This window comes from Dromiciops gliroides, chromosome 4, assembly GCF_019393635.1.
Source record: "Dromiciops gliroides isolate mDroGli1 chromosome 4, mDroGli1.pri, whole genome shotgun sequence".
Lineage (NCBI taxonomy): Eukaryota > Metazoa > Chordata > Mammalia > Microbiotheria > Microbiotheriidae > Dromiciops > Dromiciops gliroides.
Genome location: NC_057864.1, coordinates 385,265,927 through 385,285,205, shown reverse-complemented (window position 1 = coordinate 385,285,205; position 19,279 = coordinate 385,265,927). Strand labels below are relative to the sequence as shown.

The 19,279-nt window shown below is 34.5% G+C and overlaps 1 protein-coding gene across 6 annotated transcripts in view; it reads left to right on the top strand.

Annotated features, from left to right (window-relative positions):
* The window catches only part of FBXO30 (F-box protein 30), a 61,698-nt gene that overhangs the window by 9,822 nt on the left and 32,597 nt on the right, over positions 1-19,279 (top strand). Inside the window, exons 2-4 of one of the 6 annotated variants that reach the window (XR_006356372.1) lie at positions 5,272-7,330; positions 10,635-10,778; positions 12,336-12,469. Coding sequence is in view for 5 of the 6 variants with exons in the window: in XM_044002980.1 (XP_043858915.1) it covers positions 5,285-7,330; positions 10,646-10,778; positions 12,336-12,439 (2,283 nt within the window). In the remaining variant the exon portion in view is untranslated. Of the gene's footprint in view, positions 1-5,271; positions 7,331-10,634; positions 17,826-19,279 lie in introns of those variants that run through there. The other 5 variants (XM_044002980.1, XM_044002984.1, XM_044002981.1 and 2 more) reach the window with 5 other exon arrangements.

Genomic DNA, 19,279 nt, shown 5'->3' with positions numbered 1-19,279 from the left:
CAGTTAAAACTTGCTATCTACTGTGTTTAACTTTTATAAAAGTTACAAAACTTCAATTTCTTGAATATTTTAGATTCTTAGAGTGAAAGTACTATAAATGAACATTATTTTAAATTGTTTTATAGTAATTTGTATGTTTGATTACTAGCTACTGCTTTAAGATTTGCAAAATACTTTACGGTTATTTTCTTATTTGATCTTTTCCAACAACCCTGGAGAGAGAGGTAGGTGCTATTATTTATTATTGCATTTTACAAATGAGGAAACTGAGGTTAAGTGACTTGTTTAGGGTCACACAGCTAAAAAGTGTCTGAGGCTTCGTGTGAATTAAGTTAGGTCTAATTCCTGATCCAGTGCTCTATCCAAATGAATATTTTTTACTATGAGGATTATTAAACATTGGAACAGATTACAGAGGAAGGTTGTAGAGTTTCCTAGCAAACTTAAAATTAGATAATTAATTAATATTTCACTACTTAACTTCTTGAAGTCGTTTTAGTAAACTTTTGTAGTAAAGAAATAATATTGTCAGTTATTTTACTATGTATGTGCACAGTAATTATTCCTCATGTCTTTAGTATTTTTCAAAGGGGAAATTAAATGGTGCTAGAATTTTTAATTTTTTGAAGTTTGAGATGCATGCAACTTCCCATTACTTTTGAAAACAAACTTTTTGTAACAGCTGTAAGCACAGGGTTGTTTGGAATAGCTGCCAATTTTAAACCTTTTGAATTCTGTTAGGTCTTTATGTTGTGTTCTGGCTGGCCTGGTCAGCTGACAAGTATATACAATAACATCAAATGTCCCTACAAATTCTAGAAGCAATGGTCACCTCTTTGGTACTGGATATATTTTTAGGTTTCTCTCTTAGTAACAGTCCAGCTTATAAAACTTCAGCATGTCAAATGAACTTAGCCTTGTTGACGTTTTAAAACAAGAACGCTTACAGCTGTTTTGCTGGTGTCATCATGTAGGTTTTTTATTTCTTTCTTTTTTTAACTGAAGTTTTAAGTATCTTTCTAAAACTTAAGATGTTTGGCTATTAATCTGTTAGCTTTTTATAATCTTTAACTCAGCAATCTCATAATTATTCTTTTTTATCTTTAAAAGTTTTCATAATATATAACTATAATTTATAGAAAACTACTTAACTGCTTATTAAACCAAGTTGTATTTACATATTCTGCCTACTACAGTTTATTTATTCAGTTCTTTAATATTACGCTAATGTTAAATTAAAGTTGTCATTTCTCTGGCACCATTGAATAGCATAAATATCATTGGAAAACTGTACTACTGAACCAAGCAAAGCTGTGCCAGTTATATTTTATATGAAAATTTTTGTTTAAGAAAAATCTAATATTGACTGATAATTGGGATAGTGTTTTTGAAGGGAGTATAAGAAAATTATATTTTCAGCAATACCCGAGTTAAAATTCTGTTCTGACACTGACTATAGTAGTGTGACCCTAGGCAAATTACTTTATCTCTCTGAGCCTTAGTTTCCTCAGAAGTAAAAAAGAATAACACTTGTATTTATGTCACAAGGTGGTTTGGGGTTCAAAGGAGATGTGTAAAGTGCTTTTATAAACATTAATATCATAGAGAATTTTTGCAAAAATGGATTGCTCTGTATAGTTTTTAGCCTGCTCTCCTGAACTGAAATGGTCTTTGAGAACAGAGGCTTGGGAGAATTGGATAGTTTTTGTACACCAAGATCTAAAAGGAGAAGGGAACAAGCATTTAAGTACCTTTTGTGTACCAGACACTGTGTTGTTAAGCCTTCCTGACTCCACGGTCAGTGCTCTATCCACTGAGGCACCTAAAAGGTAGAAACAACTTTTTGTCCAGAAACTTGGGAGTTCTTACATTTGCTGCTGAAGTATAATTTATTATTTGTGATTGATTATAATTTATTTCTCTAATTATGAAAAAATTACACACTGCTGATATGCAAGATTCTAAAAAATAATACACTTACGATCCTAGGCCTCAAGAAGCACAGAGTAACAACATTATGAACTTACGTCTGTGTATAGTGATGTAGTTTCATAAGGCACTTTTGCATATATTCTCAAGTGCCACAGTGGATAGAACTCTGGTCCAAGGAGTCAAGAAGACTCATCTTCCTGAGTTCACATCCAGTCTCAGACACTTAGTAGCTGTGTGATGATCCAGGGAAAGTCACTTAACCCTGTTTGTCTCAGTTTCCTCATCTGTAAAATGAGCTGGAGAAGGAAATAGCAAACTACTCCAGTATCTAGAAAACCCCATGTGGGGTCACGGAGTTGGACATGATTGAAATGACTAAACAATAACATGTTCTCATTTACTCCCCAGATAGTGAATTAAATATATGGTGAATGAATAAGTAGTAGCAGGCCAATATTTTGCTAACTTTAAGTTCCTACTTATCTCATTTTTTCTTGTTCAATTTTATTTACTTTAGAATTTTAGACTATGGAGCTGGGAAGAACTTAGATATATTTTCTAAAGAAGCAGTTTGGTATATTAGAAAGGGCACTGAATCTGAAATGAGAGAACCTAACCTCAAATTTTGATTTTACTTTGTTCTTTGTCAAATCACTTCACCTGACCTCAGTTTCTTTATTTAAAAAATAAAGGGTTTGAACTAGTTGATCTTTACATGTCCCTTTCAGCATTAAATGCTATGGTCATTTAATTTAATGGGTAAACTGAGACCTAGAGAATAAAATCATTTGTCAGGGTTCATATAGCTAGCTAATTAAAAATGAAATTAGAACTCGTGTTACCTGACTCTCAATTCAGTGTTCTTTCCACTATATCAGGACCAAGGTAGACTGTATTGATTTAAATATTGACTCTTTATCTTCTAATACTTATTTATAAGACTTGTATATTTTTTAGTTATTGATCTGTTTAGCGTCCAAGTAGAGTGATCAGTGAATGTCTGGATAAACATTCATTATATCCCTGAGTGGTCATTCATTGCAAAATAACCAAAGAAAGATATCATTGTGTAAGAAATTCTCTCAATATAGTCACATACATTTTAAGGTACATGTGGAAAGAGGGAATAATCTTCACTGGGTTTCATATTCAGCATATATAAAATGCTTTAATATGATAATATTTTAAGGTTTTTTTTTAATAGATACAGTAAGTATTTTTGTCATGAACATTGATACTTAGGCCATAATTCTTAATCTGAGAGCTGTATTAATCTTTGAACGTTCTAAAATGGAATCTTCTGGGGTGTTTGCAAAAACCTAGACTAGGGGTTGGCAAACTACAGACTGTGCGTCAAATCCAGCCCACTGCTTATTTTTGTACACCTGAGAGCCAAGAATGGTTTTTACTTTTTTTTTTTTTTTTTGGTGAGACAATTGGGGTTAAGTGTCTGAGGCCAGATTTGAACTCAGGTGCTCCTGACTCCAGGGCCTGTGCTCTATCCACTGCGCCATCTAGCTGCCCCGGTTTTTACATTTTTAAATAAAGTTTTGTGCAGTGTGCTATGCCTTGGCCTGTACTATCCTAGTTATTTTCTGTTAAAGCTCAAGTGATCCAAGTCTTTTAAGTGTCTGTTGGACAGTGTGGTCTTAACATGGTCTGAATTAACATATGGTTCCATTGAAATCCATAATCATTATTATAGAATTATAATAATTTTTTTACTAAGCTTGCTTTTATTTTTATATGAAGGAATGATTATAGACAGATCTTGAAGATCAGTAGACAGAAAGTATTTAGTTATATGCAAGTATTGAATTGTTTAAGTTGTATACACCAAATTGTATAGACTGACACCAAATTTGGTATATTAAATTGCATTTACATTTCATTCATAAAAAGTGTTCTTTTAAAAATCATTTTTGGTATTCCATGTTTATTTATTTCATGTTTATGCTTTAGATTAGATTTAGTTTTATGTTTAGAGGAAACCAACTTCATTCTTGGTTTCTGATATATCAGTACTGTTCCTTCAGTCCAGCAAGCACAATTTTTTTTTTTGGTAGGGCAATGGGGGTTAAGTGACTTACCTAAGGTCACACAGCTAGTAAGTGTCAAGTGTCTGAGGCTGGATTTGAACTCAGGTACTCCTGAATCCAGGGCTGGTGCTTTATCCACTGTGCCACCTAGCCGCCCCCCCCCCCCCAGCAAGCACTATTAACCACCTTCCAGTCCCTGTTGTAAACCCTAAACTATAATTCTTTGTTTTACTTTCTTCATTTTAGAGCTGATTGTTGGCTGGTTGGGAGGAACAGAAAAAAATCTAATCTCTAACACAGGGGTTTTAACCTTTTGGGGGAGAGTTTGGTGAAGCCTCACCTCAATATAATGTTACGATGTTTTTAAATGCAATAAAATAAATAGGATACTGAAGGAACCAAATTAAAATATTATTTTCAAGATTTTAAAGTTCATACACCTCAAGTTAAGAACCCCTGCTCTATGTTTGAGACTGCAATACAGAACATGAATTTTACTTCCTTTCAGACTAAGTAAAGGGGATTGGAATCAATGCAGGAGGAAAATGGTAGCTGGGAATAGGGAAGGATCACAAGAAGGCTCCTTTCTTTATAAATATCTTGAAATTTGGATTACCCAACTTAAAATGCAAGTGTATTATTAACATCTCATTCATAACTTAGAGTAAATTAATTTAGCTCCAACTCTTAACTCATGTCAGTATTCAAGGTAATGGAGTTCTAACAGCGATGAGTGGGAAGGAGAAGAATTGTTGGCTTGGTTTTGGGATACCTGGGAGATCCAAAAGGGAACAGCATGAAATTACCAATTATTTTTTAACTAATTGGACTATAAATGATCTTTAAGGTCCCTGCCATTCCTAATACTCTTGGAGACGATGGCGGCTCAGAATTTCAGATGCTTTAAAAAAATACATCTAGGTCCTAATTGGTGTAAATAATGAATCCCCTGAAGTTGTTGTATGTATTTGAATTTGCACTATTTGCTGTTATAATTCTGTAATATGTGTTAATTGATTCCAGCCCTATGGAAATATGGAGTACAAATTTAAATAATGCAACAATTCAAGGATTCATTATTTACACTATTCATTATTGCTTTGATCAGGGCCTGGATGTGTTGATTATTTGTTTTTGGCTTATGTTTCTTTATATTATTTTATTTTCCTATTTGCCAAAATATTTCATCTCCAAAAAAGTTTGTAATTTGAGTTATAAATTATTTTGTAAAGCTTTTAAAATATTAATAAACTGACCAGTAACTTTATTTTTTATCTTCTTGATTCATTTCTACAAATAGATTCCAACTTGCCATGATGGAAGAGGAGCAGCAGAAGCAACATACACACTGTGTGAATTGTGTCAGTAGACGATGCATGGCTAGACCAGAACCTGGGATTTCCTGTGATTTGATTGGCTGTCCATTGGTTTGTGGAGCAGTTTTCCACTCATGCAAAGCTGATGAACATCGAATATTGTGTCCACTTGAACGAGTGCCTTGTTTAAATAGTGGCTTTGGGTGTCCTTTTACAATCACCCGAAGTAAAATTGCTGAACATCTAGAAATATGTCCTGCAAGTGTGGTGTGCTGTACTATGGAGTGGAATAGATGGCCAGTTAGTTATGCAGACCGAAAATCTTATGAAAATCTAAGCAGAGATGTTGATGAAGTGGAACAACTAGACATGGCATTGGCCCTTCAGGACCAAAGGATGCTCTTGGAATCTCTCAAAGTTGCCACTATGATGTCAAAAGCAACTGAAAAAATACCAGAACCCAAAGAACAAATTACAGTTAAATCAAGTGTCCCTGATGTTCCACATACTAATGGTTTGGTGTCAGTTGATGGAGAGTCTTATGGTGCACTCTACCAAGCTACTGTAGAAACAACTAGAAGTTTGGCTGCTGCGTTAGATATCTTGAACACTGCTACAAGAGATATTAGTATGTTAAATACAAGACTAGGTGCTTCTCCAAGTGAAATGGATGAAGAACAAAATTCTACAGAAAGCTTGAAGATAAAGAACTCAAAAGACTGTGAATATCCAAATGAAGATGAGATGGGAGCAGTTGGTGGATTTGACCATAATGTCTCTGGTCAGAATCCCCAGTCTGAACAAAATGGCTCAAATGATGTCTGCTGTGACTTGAATGATAGTTTTGACAGCACTTCTGCTTTCTGTAATGGCTTTCATTTGGATACTATGCATACAGAGGTTATGGATCATAATGAGGATTTTAGTAGTAAGTCAGATTTATGTAATTTAACAAATGGTGAATGTGTACCTTCTGACAAAGCTTTGCCTACCGATTCACTTTCAGTAACCGCACAACTTGGAGAAGGAATACAATCTAGTACTTTGCCAAATGGAATGGTTCAGCATATCCTCTTACCAGATGACTCCAGTAGAGGGGAAATATTAGAAAATAAAGCAGAACAAGAAGGATTGAGGAATGTGGATGTCCTTTCTTTAATTCGGCCCCAGTCATTTAAATTCTTTTCTAGTTCCTGTTGGTTCAAAGCAAAGGAAGATAAAGCAGTAGATACTGCAGACTTGGAAGTTACTGAAGACCCCATGGGCCTTCAGGGAATAGATCTAATTACAGCTGCTTTGCTGTTTTGTCTAGGAGATTCTCCTGGTGGAAGAGGTATATCTGATAGTCGTTTTGTTGATGTCTGCCATGTTGACTTTGGGACTCAAACTTTTTCACTTCCTTCTGCAATTTTAGCCACAAATACAATGGTCGGGGAAATAGCTTCTGCTTCAGCTTGTGATCATGCCAACCCACAGCTCTCAAATCCAAGTCCTTTTCAGACACTTGGACTGGACTTAGTATTGGAATGTGTGGCAAGATACCAAATCAAGCAGCGTTCAATGTTTACATTTGTTTGTGGACAATTATTTAGAAGAAAAGAATTTTCTTCCCATTTTAAGAATGTGCATGGTGACATTCATGCTGGACTTAATGGCTGGATGGAACAGAGGTGTCCTTTAGCCTATTATGGGTGTACGTATTCTCAGCGTAGGTTTTGTCCTTCAACACAAGGGGCAAAGATTATACATGATCGCCATTTGAGATCATTTGGGGTTCAGCCATGTGTATCTACAGTATTAGTAGAACCTGCTAGAAACTGCTTGCTTGGCTTACATAGTGACCATCTGAGTAGTCTTCCTTTTGAGGTCCTACAACATATTGCTGGATTTTTAGATGGTTTTAGTTTATGCCAGTTTTCATGTGTATCACGGCTAATGAGAGATGTGTGTGGAAGTCTGCTTCAGTCCCGTGGAATGGTCATACTTCTTTGGGAAAAAAGGAAATACCCTGATGGGCATTCATCATGGCAGATACGAGAAAAGGTAAGTTTTAGTCATTATTTAAGTTTGACTCTTTTTCCCATCCCAACCCTTAATAAAATTAATGCTTTCATCCAGGGTGACCATTCACTCCTCAAATCTGTTAATGCCAAAATGACAGTAGAATTTCTTTGAAATGACAGCTATAATAATAAGATGGATTTATGGAGATTATTTCCACAATTACAGATTTACATCAGATTTCTTAGAACTGCTTTATGTTTCGGTGAGTATTTTCATGCCTCTTCATTAGTTTGTCACAACTGCTCATGATTGTGACCATATCACTTTTTCATTCTCTCTAGCCTTGGTTCCATTTAGATCAGTGCAGCCATGATTTGGTATTTTTTAGGAGAATAGGAGAAAATTTTCTTACACTTAAAATAGGTTTCTGTCTGTTCGTCTCAAGGAGTTAATATAAGATGTAGCTTGGGTAGGAGAAGGAAGGTATACAGAGATGTAACTTTTCACCATAATAGAAGTATGCCTACTAATTAAATGACCATAAGAAAGTATATTTGGGGATGGAGGAAGGAAAGATAGATGGGACTCTGTTAGTTTGTTTCCCTCTTAGTACATGGCAGCTAAGACTTAGATTTGCTATAAAAGGTTAAAGTGAGAGTGGTTAATAAGAGCGGGATAAGTTTGTGCCTTGAAAGGTTAGTGGGGTTTCATTTGGAATTTTACTAAATTCTGTTACTCTTAACTATATGGAAATAAAGTCGAAGTTATCAAAATGGCACCATTTCTTACTTTTCATAGGAAGTTATAGTCCAATTTCATATTAAAATTTCATATCAATATAGGGATTGACGTGCCTGATTTCATGTAAAAAAGAAATGACATGCAAGATCATTTCTGCTTTTACCCATTTGTAGATAAGAGGAGAGCCTCTTTTTAAACTACTTCACCATAGCACTAGTCCCTTCTCTTACCTCTAACCTTTACGTGGGTCTTCTAGTTCTTTTATTGCTTGGTAGCAATCAATACTTTTTTTTTTTCCATGATTAGCCAAGCTAAATTGGATCTACTGAGGAGGTTGCTATTCGAGAATTCTACGCAGCTGATAAATAGCTACCTAAGAAGTCATAGCTGAAGTCATCAATAATATGAGATCCCTTTTGCTGGTTTTGGGAGGATAGAAGTATTGACATCAAGTAGAATTCCATAAGCTAAAGGCCATAGAATATCCCTAACTCTTATTGAGGACTGGCAGCATGAATAGCAATATGGCTATATCCCCTGGTTTTCTTTAAGCAGAGAAGGAATTGCTACTATTCATAGTAACAGAGAATGTCTCCTTTCCCAAGATAAGGTTATGTTACCCTAGACACCACTAGAGCATCCACAGATATTATTCTTCCCCATTTTACTTTTGATAAATAATAGTAAGTTCGGGAACTACCCTCCAAGATGCCTCTACTTGATAGAGTATTGGCTGTTTATCAAGCATATACTATTTAGCCATTAGATGATTGGCTATAGATCAGCCTCAGCAACTCAAATGTTTAACTCCTAGATATATATCTTACTCTATATCCCCTTCTGTGCCTCATTTTCTCATTTACAATGAAGCATGGTTTTGAATCATGGAAAAGAAAATTCTGTCATTACCTGACAGTCAGAGGAAGGCAATACTTAGACTTTCTGAGTTGGACAGGAACATTTGAGTAAAGCAGCACACTTTGATACTGCTCACATTGTGATCATGTTGGGAAACAAAGGGACAATGATACCAAATTAGTGTTCTTGTGTAAAAATATGTCAGGTTTTATAATAAAAGGTAAAGGGGATATGGTGTGGAATTAATTGGGAGGGGCGGGACAATGAGGGTTAAGTGACTTGCCCAGGGTCACACAGCTAGTAAGTGTCAAGTGTCTGAGGCCGGATTTGAACTCAGGTCCTCCTGAATTCAGGGCTGGTGCTCTATCCACTGTGCCATCTAGCTGCGTTGGAATTATTTTTATAAAGTACTTTTCCCCACAACTTTATAAGAACACAACACTTGTGAAAATAGCCACATAGGTATTATTGAATAGTAATTTTTTATTATTTCCTTGTTCTAAATACATATACAGGAAAATATCTTCTGTAGGTTTACATTTTCATACCTTCTTAAATATTTGAAAGAGCCCTATTTTCACCATTTGAGAATTCTACCCATTTAGATTTCAACTCTTTATGCCTTAAATTATTTCATGAGTTGTAGTGATCAAATCACTTCATCGTTTGGAAATGATTTTTTAGCGATGAGCTTCTTTTAGCTTAGTTTCTTAGTCAGTAGATGGATGTAGAGGTCATTGCCAAACCCTATTTGGAAGACTCTGCAGTTCTGAACATGCCAGAGCTTTGCTGCTATAATGTGAGAGCTCAGGGTTACCTCCCAACTCCCAGCTGATGTCTAATGAGACATCATTAGTGTCATTAGGATGAAAATGAACTTATGCTTAATAAGGTAATGAGGGTTAGGAGAAAATCCTGGAAAAATTCACAAATCCTAGGTTATCAAAGCATATTTAAAGCAGTAATACTAGTTGGAAAGAAAATAATAGTATGTAATAAATAGCATAAAAGAAAAGCCACCTTGCTGACATAGCACTTTTTAAGATTTACAAACCCCTTTATGTATATTCTCATTTGATCATGATTACACCTTTGTGAGTTAAGTATTTGTAGGTATTATCCTCATTTTACAGATGATAAAATAGGCCTAGAGTGGTTAAATGCCACACCCAGGGTTATACAGAGATGGAATTGAAACCCAAGTTTGTCCTTACTGAGAAATCATACTGGCATGGTTCAGCATTTATATAAGCCATAAGAAATGTTTTAATTTACTAAATTATCTGATACCTCAAACATTTATCAAGCAGCTAGTTTGTGCTTGGTTTTATTAATATTAATAGTGCTTTTAGTTGCTTTGGGGGCAGCTAGGTGGCACAGTGGATAAAGCATTGGCCCTGGAGTCAGGAGGACCTGAGTTCAAATCCAACCTCAGACACTTGACAGGGTCACTGTGTGACCCTGGGCAAGTCACTTAACCCCAATTGCCCCATTCCCCCCCCCCCAATAGAGATTTCATTTAGTTGCTTTGGGAAATAAAAAAAAGTTTATATAAGACATAACTACTTGCCGTCAAAAAGTAAGGATGATTTTAAACTCAAAAGACAAACTTGGTGGGATTTTTTTGTTTTGTTTTGCTTATTGATTTCAAGGTCTTTAATGGTTTCTCCATCAGAGTAGAAATGTGTATAGTTAGGGTGGTAAATGGATGAATCCTTATAATCAAATTGAATCTGAAATCCAGTTTTCTTTCAGGTATGGCGATTCAGTACTGCATTTTGTTCAGTGAATGAGTGGAAATTTGCTGACATCCTTAGCATGGCCGACCACTTGAAGAAATGCAGTTACAATATTGTAGAGAGAAGGGAAGAAGCTATTCCATTACCATGTATGTGTGTAACACGGGAACTCACTAAAGAAGGACGATCACTACGCTCAGTCTTGAAACCTGTACTTTAAATGATAGTCACTTCTTTTGCGCACATACAATCACACCTACAATCAGCTCTGTGTAATATGTGATACTTTATTAATGTACTAAAGATGTCTAGCAAAGTCTTCTGTCACTATGTATATAAGGTTTTGAAGTGACATTTATTTTTTATAAAATAAGTACAATTTAGTTGGAAGAAACAATTTGCCTTAATGTTTGAAACTTGCTGGACAGGATAGTTTTTTCTAACTTATATTGGTCATATTTTTGTTGAATAGATGTTTAGAATTAGTATTTTTAATGTGTGCACATTTCAGATCACAAATTTTTTGAGTTTAATATACTAACAAGATCCTGACCAAATGATTTTGTACTTGTTTTCTGCAAGGTGTGACCCTTTGCATTCAAAAACTGAAACAAGTTTGCAATACATATTTTAGATTTTAAAATAACTAAGCTATTTTAGTACTGCCATAACTCTTCAGCATTCTTGTTCTTAATACTTTCCTTTTACAATTGTTGACACATAGGTGACCTAGAATATATAGTTTAGAAAGATGTTAAGCAGTGTGATTTGGAACATTTGTTGTTTCTTTAAAATACCCAAAGGTTAATTACTTTGTGTATTTGTAAGAGTCACACAGAAAGCAAAACTATTTCTAACTATTTTTGTTATAGCTAACACCAAACCTCATGGAAATATGTTATGGTAACAAGTTAAAGTAAAATCATAAAAGATGAATGCTTAAAAATCTTTGCATATTCATTTACTTTAACTCAGATCTATTCATGATGTTAATTATTTTGCTAGATGTTTGATAGGGTTGTAAGGGAAGTGGTATATTGCTTCTTAGCCTATTTGGGCTAAGATCAAGTGAAGAGAGGTGGGGAACATATACCTCATTTTAGGCTTGTGAATTAGGAATATCAGATGCATAAATTTTAAATATTCAAAGGGCTTAACTCATACATATTTTATAGGCCTTACTACAAGCATTGTTTGTTTTTTTTACTTTGGTCAAAAAAAATGCCACTGTATGTTCTAAGGTGCATCTTAAAATGTCAGTAAAGAGTTTATTGTCTTCATAAGATTGTAGCCCATTGACTACATAAATACATCTTAAGCCATTCTCACCCACCTTTGAAAACACTATCAGATAATTTCCATACAGTCTTGCATAACAGGAAATGAATATGATTTTTCTATAGAAATCAAGTAGTAAGAATATGTCCCATGAACATCACACTTGGAGGATTTCATAGAGTTTTCAGCCTTCTGTGGACTGTTATTGACCTGATATGGTTGATGACTAATGCCACTATTTAGAATGAGAATGACTAGATCAGCATTTGAGAATATTAAACTGAAAAGATGGTGACATATTTACTCAGAGGGGAGGACACAAATAATTTCTGGTACTTAGTACCTTGCAATAGTGTTAATTTGCCATCTTTACACACCTATAAATTCTGAAACACTAATATATCTTTTCATCTCCTTTCCTATGTCAGATCCTGAGTGTGCTATATTATTGCTAAGTTCTTTATTTCCTTATATGGCAATCAGGCTGGACAGAAGCATTCCTTGGCCACTGGAAGAGTTCTGCAACAGCTAAGAATTGTTTTTGCTGAATTGGGCCCTTATTGCAGTTGAAAATATCATACATCTGAAGAACAATCAACTCTTTCTTTGCCAATCATTTAAGTAGTATAACTACACTAATTTCTCAGTGCCTATACTTGATGTGTCATGCATGAGATGCTGAGTTGCTTAACAAGCAAATATTAAGTTTTCATGAGAAATTGGAATGAAAATAACAAATCATAAAATTCTGCCATGTAAAATATTGCAGATGTGGATAAGAAAGTGTATATACAATCAGGGTAACAGAAGCATTCATTTTCCTTTGATTTTGTCATGGTACGAATTTAGACTGTTGAGTTTATGGTCATAAACCTCTTGTGTTGACGTAGTTTCTCAAGGTACATTTTCTATCTCATTACATCTCTGTTGTCACATATCTCTAGCAACATTTTTTTGTTTGTGTGATACACCATATTTCCATGTTATCATTTGGTTTTGTTATATTACCTGTTAAAATTCTAATAAAATTAATGTTTGTTTTCCCTTTATGTGGCTCAATAGCTTTTCAAAAACCTGAATGATATAATATGTTTTATTTGAGGCAATTTGGAATTTTTCATAATTAAACGTCTGGTACTGTTAACTCTCATCTCTGGTGTACATCATCTGCATGCTGCCCAGCTTACTCATTGGCCACTTTCACTCTCCCAGGCTCCCTAGACTCATCTATGCAAAAGCCTTTTTTGTTTTCCTTTCCTAGGCTTGGGTATGAAAGTGATAAAATGATTACTTTCCATACTCTTCTCTGATGACTTTTAGGACCTAGCCTTATTCTATGCAAAAACCTTTTAGTAAGATGTAAAGTTTTGTTTGTCTGAATGCCTATCTTTTTATTTTGTTGATTGGCATAAGATTAGGATTTGAAAAGTAGTCATTTAAAAGGAAGTTTATCAAAAGGGAGGCATAAAATCTGAATTTAGCATTATCAGCTCCTGCATTCTTTTTTAAGACTGCTACCTATTGGCCTGTCTTTTACTATTTATCCTACTACCTACCTAAAAGATTCAGTGAAAAATATGGGTTTGGTTATCCACCATTTTGCAATATTATTGTTAATATTTTTCCCTATTAGCATACATAGTTGCAAGTTAATATGTTAGGGATTTATTAGACTAAAATAAGAAAATCAAATAACAGTATAGTGTAGGACAGTGCTTTGTAATTGTTTCAGCAGTTTAAGTCCATGTGACAGTGAATATATTCCTTTGCGTTTTTATGGCTAAATAGCCCTATTTAATTAAAATGGAATCATTTCCATAACTCAAGAGGTATCTTGATTTTCTTATGTACTTTAATAGACTTGTTATTATCTCCTTTGGAAAAAGTAAATTGCTGTATAATTTTTCTAATTTGTTGATGCTGTGTCAATGTTTATACAACATTCACTTTAAAACTAAAATTTTACATGCTATTTGTTCCTGGTATGGCAATTCCATCTCTCAGGATTTTAGTATAAAAATGCAAAAGGTAGCAAGAGATTGGATTAACCCTAAAAAGGAGCAAAATGATTGTTGGAAGTTAAAGAAAAAGATTCTCTGTATTTTATTAATCTAGAGACCTAATGAAAGGGACTTTTATAAAGATTGAGACTTGGCATCTTTAGCAAGATAAACTATAACTTGGGCCTTGTGCTTTGTTCTCTTTTTCTTCTGTTGGTTTTTGTTGTGGTTTTTTTGGTGAGGCAATTGGGGTTAAGTGACTTGCCCAGGGTCACACAGTAAGTGTCAAGTGTCTGAAGCCAGATTTGAACTCAGGTCCTCTGGAATCTGGGGCCAGTGCTCTAGCCACTGTGCCACCTAGCTGCCCCTTTTTTCTTCTGTTTTAATCTACTATTTAAATTTAAAGAAATAAGAGGTCACTAATATTCAAATGTCATGGACTTCACTTATGTGAATACCTCCATCTCTTCAAAACACAACACAAAATGTGTTTGAACAAGGTATGAGATCACAAAACAAAATGTAAGCAAACTGAATAATTGCATTAGTTAGGCAGTCTCATTTAGACCGGCCCTTAACCTGAAAAATCTTATAAAAGTCAAAATTATCTGTGCAAGGATTTCAAATTGCTTAAATTACCTACAGTTTTCTTTCTTTGTTTTTTTTTTAGTGAGGCAATTGGGGTTAAGTGACTTGCCCAGGGTCACACAGCTAGTAAGTGTTAAGTGTCTGAGGCTGGATTTGAACTCAGGTACTCCTGACTCCAGGGCTGGTGCTCTATCCATACAGTTTTCTTTTACTTCATATAGGGACCTGGTGACTGAAAATAAAATATTTGGAAGTAAAGAGAGATGAAAGTACATATTTCTCTATCCCTGTGATAGAATTATTCATGGCTAAAATTAAATGAGTGAAAATTCTAATACCCTGTAGTACCAAACTCTCAAGTATAACTATGACTCCCTTTGTGTTTGGATGCTGTTCTTTGAAGATAATCCCTACTTTTCACTATTCATTTTCTAGACTAGAAAACAATGGAATATTAACTAGTTAGTTTTACTTTTTAACCATTACTCAAATACTAATATGTTCTAGCATATTAGAAAATTGTGTGTGGTTGTCTCTTAAAATCTCACACATTTACAATTTGATTTAGATATGAATGCAGGTTGTTTTTGTAAAGACAAACTTAAAATAGTTGACATTTAAAATATGAGCTATTTATGTATAGATAATTTGCCTTTTTTAAGTAACCATTCATTCAGTTGCTTGTGACATCCAGATATTTAGAAACTCCAGATAGTTTATAGACTCTTCACAACACTCCAATTTTATAGATGTGAAAATAGGTGCCCAAAGGTGGTTGGGAAATGAGTGTTGAACAAATTTGGAAATAATGTGCGACCTTGACTTGTGGCTCAATTTTCTATTTTATGGTAGAGGTACACTGGGGAGATCTCGTTATGAGTGTGGGGAAATTGTTGGGAATAGTATGTTTTTTATTTCAACATGGTCTCTAGCACCAGTATAGGGAAGAAAAATTAAGAAAACTGCTTTCTTAATGTCAGAAAGAAGAAAAGGTGGTTTATGGTAAGTGTAACAAGCTGGTTACCGAAACTTATGTATACATTATAAGCTGTTGGGTATTTGGTAGATATTTTTCATCCACTTTATTATAAATCCTAAATGTAGTTGTGAAATATAAATTTATATGTATAACCTTATGTTGTATGGGGCCAAGACTGCCTGATGAATCTTAATTTGTTTATTCCCGTTATTGGTTTCTTCCTGTGTTTCTATGTTCATTTATCCTTTAAGTAAGTAAAAGAAAGTGTAAAGTTATGCTTTTTGTTCCTCTTCCAACCCTTTTGATATAAATATGTTTTAAGGAAAGCATTACATCATTAGATACGGAGATGTTTCAAAGTGAATATGCATTTGTGTTGCTTGCTATGAAAGATGATTTTTCATTAATATAGTAATGAACCAAGGAATAGGTTAGTAGGGGGAGCTAGTTAATAACTTTTATGTGAAAAGTAAAACCTCGTTACAATGGAATTTGTTTTATTTTCTACAGGCTAGGTGAAGGCGTTTTGTTTTGTTTTGTTTTTGCACTAATTTGGGGGGAAAGCGTTTTTTAAAATTGATAAGGATGTCAAGGAGGAAAAATGTAGAACCTGCTCATAAAATTAATAGTAGTATTTACTTGTAAACAGTAAATGTGCTAATTGCAAATTATTCTTACCTGTTTATTATATCAAAAATTTATAAAACATGATTGTAATTCTGCATGTACTTATGGAAAAGTGTCATTTTATGACTTAAGTTCCATAACTTAAACTTTTTACAATTTTGAACTGAGCCAGTCCCCTTTGAAGACAACATGCTTAAATAAATCTCTGCAATCTTTTCGAGTTCTTTAAAACAGGGTAATTTAGGAGGGTTTTGGTGTTAAAACCACAGAGGATTTACTGAAGATAAGATGGATTTAGAATGCACCTACCTTCTTTGGCAAGTAATTAGGGTAGTATAAATGTAGTACAATTTCTAATTTATAGAGGTGTGAATTTAGAACTGTTAGCAGTCATTTCTTACTTGACATCTCCTCATTTAGTTACTGATGGGATAGGCTTTTATATATTCCTGCCCGTCTTTTCTGTGTCACCTCTGTTCCAGCGTACATTTTGCCTATAAGGTTATCTTATGGGCCTGAGATCTTTACATCACTAATCCCTATCAACTATCTAATAATGTGATCAAGGACTTAACATGATAGTGGCAAGGAACTTTGGCAATTAAAATTCTCTTGGCCCTGGTTTTCTAGTACGGGCCATACTAAAATTTCTATCTGTAGCACAATAATAAAACATTTCAGACTCTACAAGGAGTACACAGGAGCTATTTATTTGGCACTGATTGAATTTTAGTTTTGCTCAAGTTATCTTTATATCCTCTTAAATTAGAATTCATAGGCAGGTCCATTAAAAAAACAAACTGTAAATTTAGAGAAGCTAATGTAACAGTGCTTCACCAAAATCTGAGAAAACATTTGCCAACTGCTGAAAAGTTGTCAGATTATTATGTAAATCACATTAAATACTAAGCATAAGCAGATTTCTTTTTGAAATTCAGAATTGCCAAATGAGGTGCTCATTTATAATTATTTTGTTAGCTTCATCATATGGAAGAGGCAAAGAGGAAGCTAAAGAAAGAATGTACTTCTACAACATGCCTACAGTTATGATAGTACTGGCATATTCACATATGTATATGTAAGTGGTTAAGAATTTTAAAATTCACTCATGGCTTTATATGCAGCTTTCAAAATTTGTTGAAGTTCTACCATATGACAGGATGGTTAGAAAACTAATCAGTGTTTGAATGTTTGAATTGAGTTATGAAAGGTAATTTCAATGTATTACTATTACTCAGCTTTTTTATTCATCTTTTTATTTCTTGATATGAAATGGTAGTTTGACTTTTCCCTAAAGACAAAGGTGCAATATTCCTAATTATGTAAAAAACTTTTTAATTGATACAACATAATTTAGATACTTAGTAACTTGACAAATTGATTTATATATAGGTATGTATGTGTACATGTGTGCTAATGTGTGTGTATGTATATACATACATATTTTTTTCTTATAGTTCTGCTCCACAAAAATGCTGCTGACAGTATTAGTCAAGAAGTAATTCACAGTTTCTCTGCTTTTTATGCAGCAGATAGTGAATAATTTGTTTTTATCAATGCTCATTTTCCACCTTTTTTGCACATTACTTTTTCTTATGCCACATCTCTCAAACCTAAAGAGCTGGTTTTTTAAAGAGCTTTTTTTAATGTAATTTTCAGAGTTTTACAGTTTTGTACTTTTGTGTTCTTTTTAAAGTAGTAAATTCAGATGTTATTGGATAGGAATGGTTTAATAAATTGAATTTGATGATACCTTTTTATTCTTTTGTATTTTCTTAATATCCTGTGATGTGTTTGAATTATGTGTGTCCAACAGCAAAAAAACCTCCCAAGAACATTTGTTATGCCCTAGGAATACAAAATAGATATTAGTCACATATTTGTTAAGCACTTATTATGGGATAGGCACACTGCTAAGAGCTACGAACACAAAGCCCAGAAGTAGTGTTTGCCATTCTAATAACTTGCCGTTTGAGGCATTGTACATTGGAGCACAAAGTCATTGTTCTGGAGCTCTGGCCTTAAACTGAATTGAAAGATACACTTTGGAAATGTATTTGTAAAAGGGCATGAGGTCTTTCACAAAGTGCAATAACAAAGGAAGTAATCCAAAATTCAGAGCCATGCAACACTTAGTTACATGCAGGTAATGCGATCCCCTTATTCAGAAACTACTAACTCCAGCCTCATAGCCCTTCTGATTGCAAAGTGGGAGGTAGTGGAGGAAAAAAATGGAAAAAGTTGCCTGATGATGTGAAAAGAATTGATTATAATTGTTCTGGATTCTCAGTCTTTGGATGAGACTTGGAGTTTTTAGGAATTCAAGTTGAAAAACATGCTTAGCAAAGGCTACTAATTGAGGGGGTGGAGGGAATCCCCAAGATCTATAGGATATATTTCCTAAAGGAAATAGATATGTGTGTGTGTATGTGTATATGTATATGTATGTATTTCCCACCAAAACCCATCTTTCCCTGAGAAATTTATCAGGTGAAAAGGAATATCCCTGAACTCCAGAAGATTGGAGATAACCCAATTTACACATACTTTGACCTATTCTTCCTCTGTATCCCTCCTACCTTTTCCCCTCATCTTCAGTCTCTTCCTCATTCCCTCCATCTCCTGACATTTAATTGAGACCTGACTTCCCCCTGAGTTCTTATTGTTCCTGCTAGCAATCCTTTTTCTCCCTTCTTAGTTTGGAGCCTGATAGGAGACAACTAGATTGGCCAAGGGGGTCATAATTAGGCAATCAACTAACCAATTCTCATTTGCCCTAGCCCGCCCTAAAACAGGGCTTCTCAAACTTTTCTGTCTCTGAACCCCTTTTTGCCTGAGAAATTTTTATGCGACCGTGTGTGTGTGTGTGTGTGTGTGTGTGTGTGTATAACATAACCTTTTACGGTTGCCAAATTTTTCATGACCCCCAAATCATTACAAAACCCCATGTGAGGTAATGACCCACAGTTTAAGAAGCTTTGGACTAAAAGACAAGCTGGAAATGCAGATTGGTATGGTGTCCTAGGGGCTTCAACAAGAATTACACCTGGCTCACCAGGTCACCTCCAAAGTTCACAAATGATGGCATTCTACATATTGTTGCCATCACTTAGCCTTTCTTTTTTTTTTTTTTTTTTTGGGTGAGGCAATTGGGGTTAAGTGACTTGCCCAGGGTCAC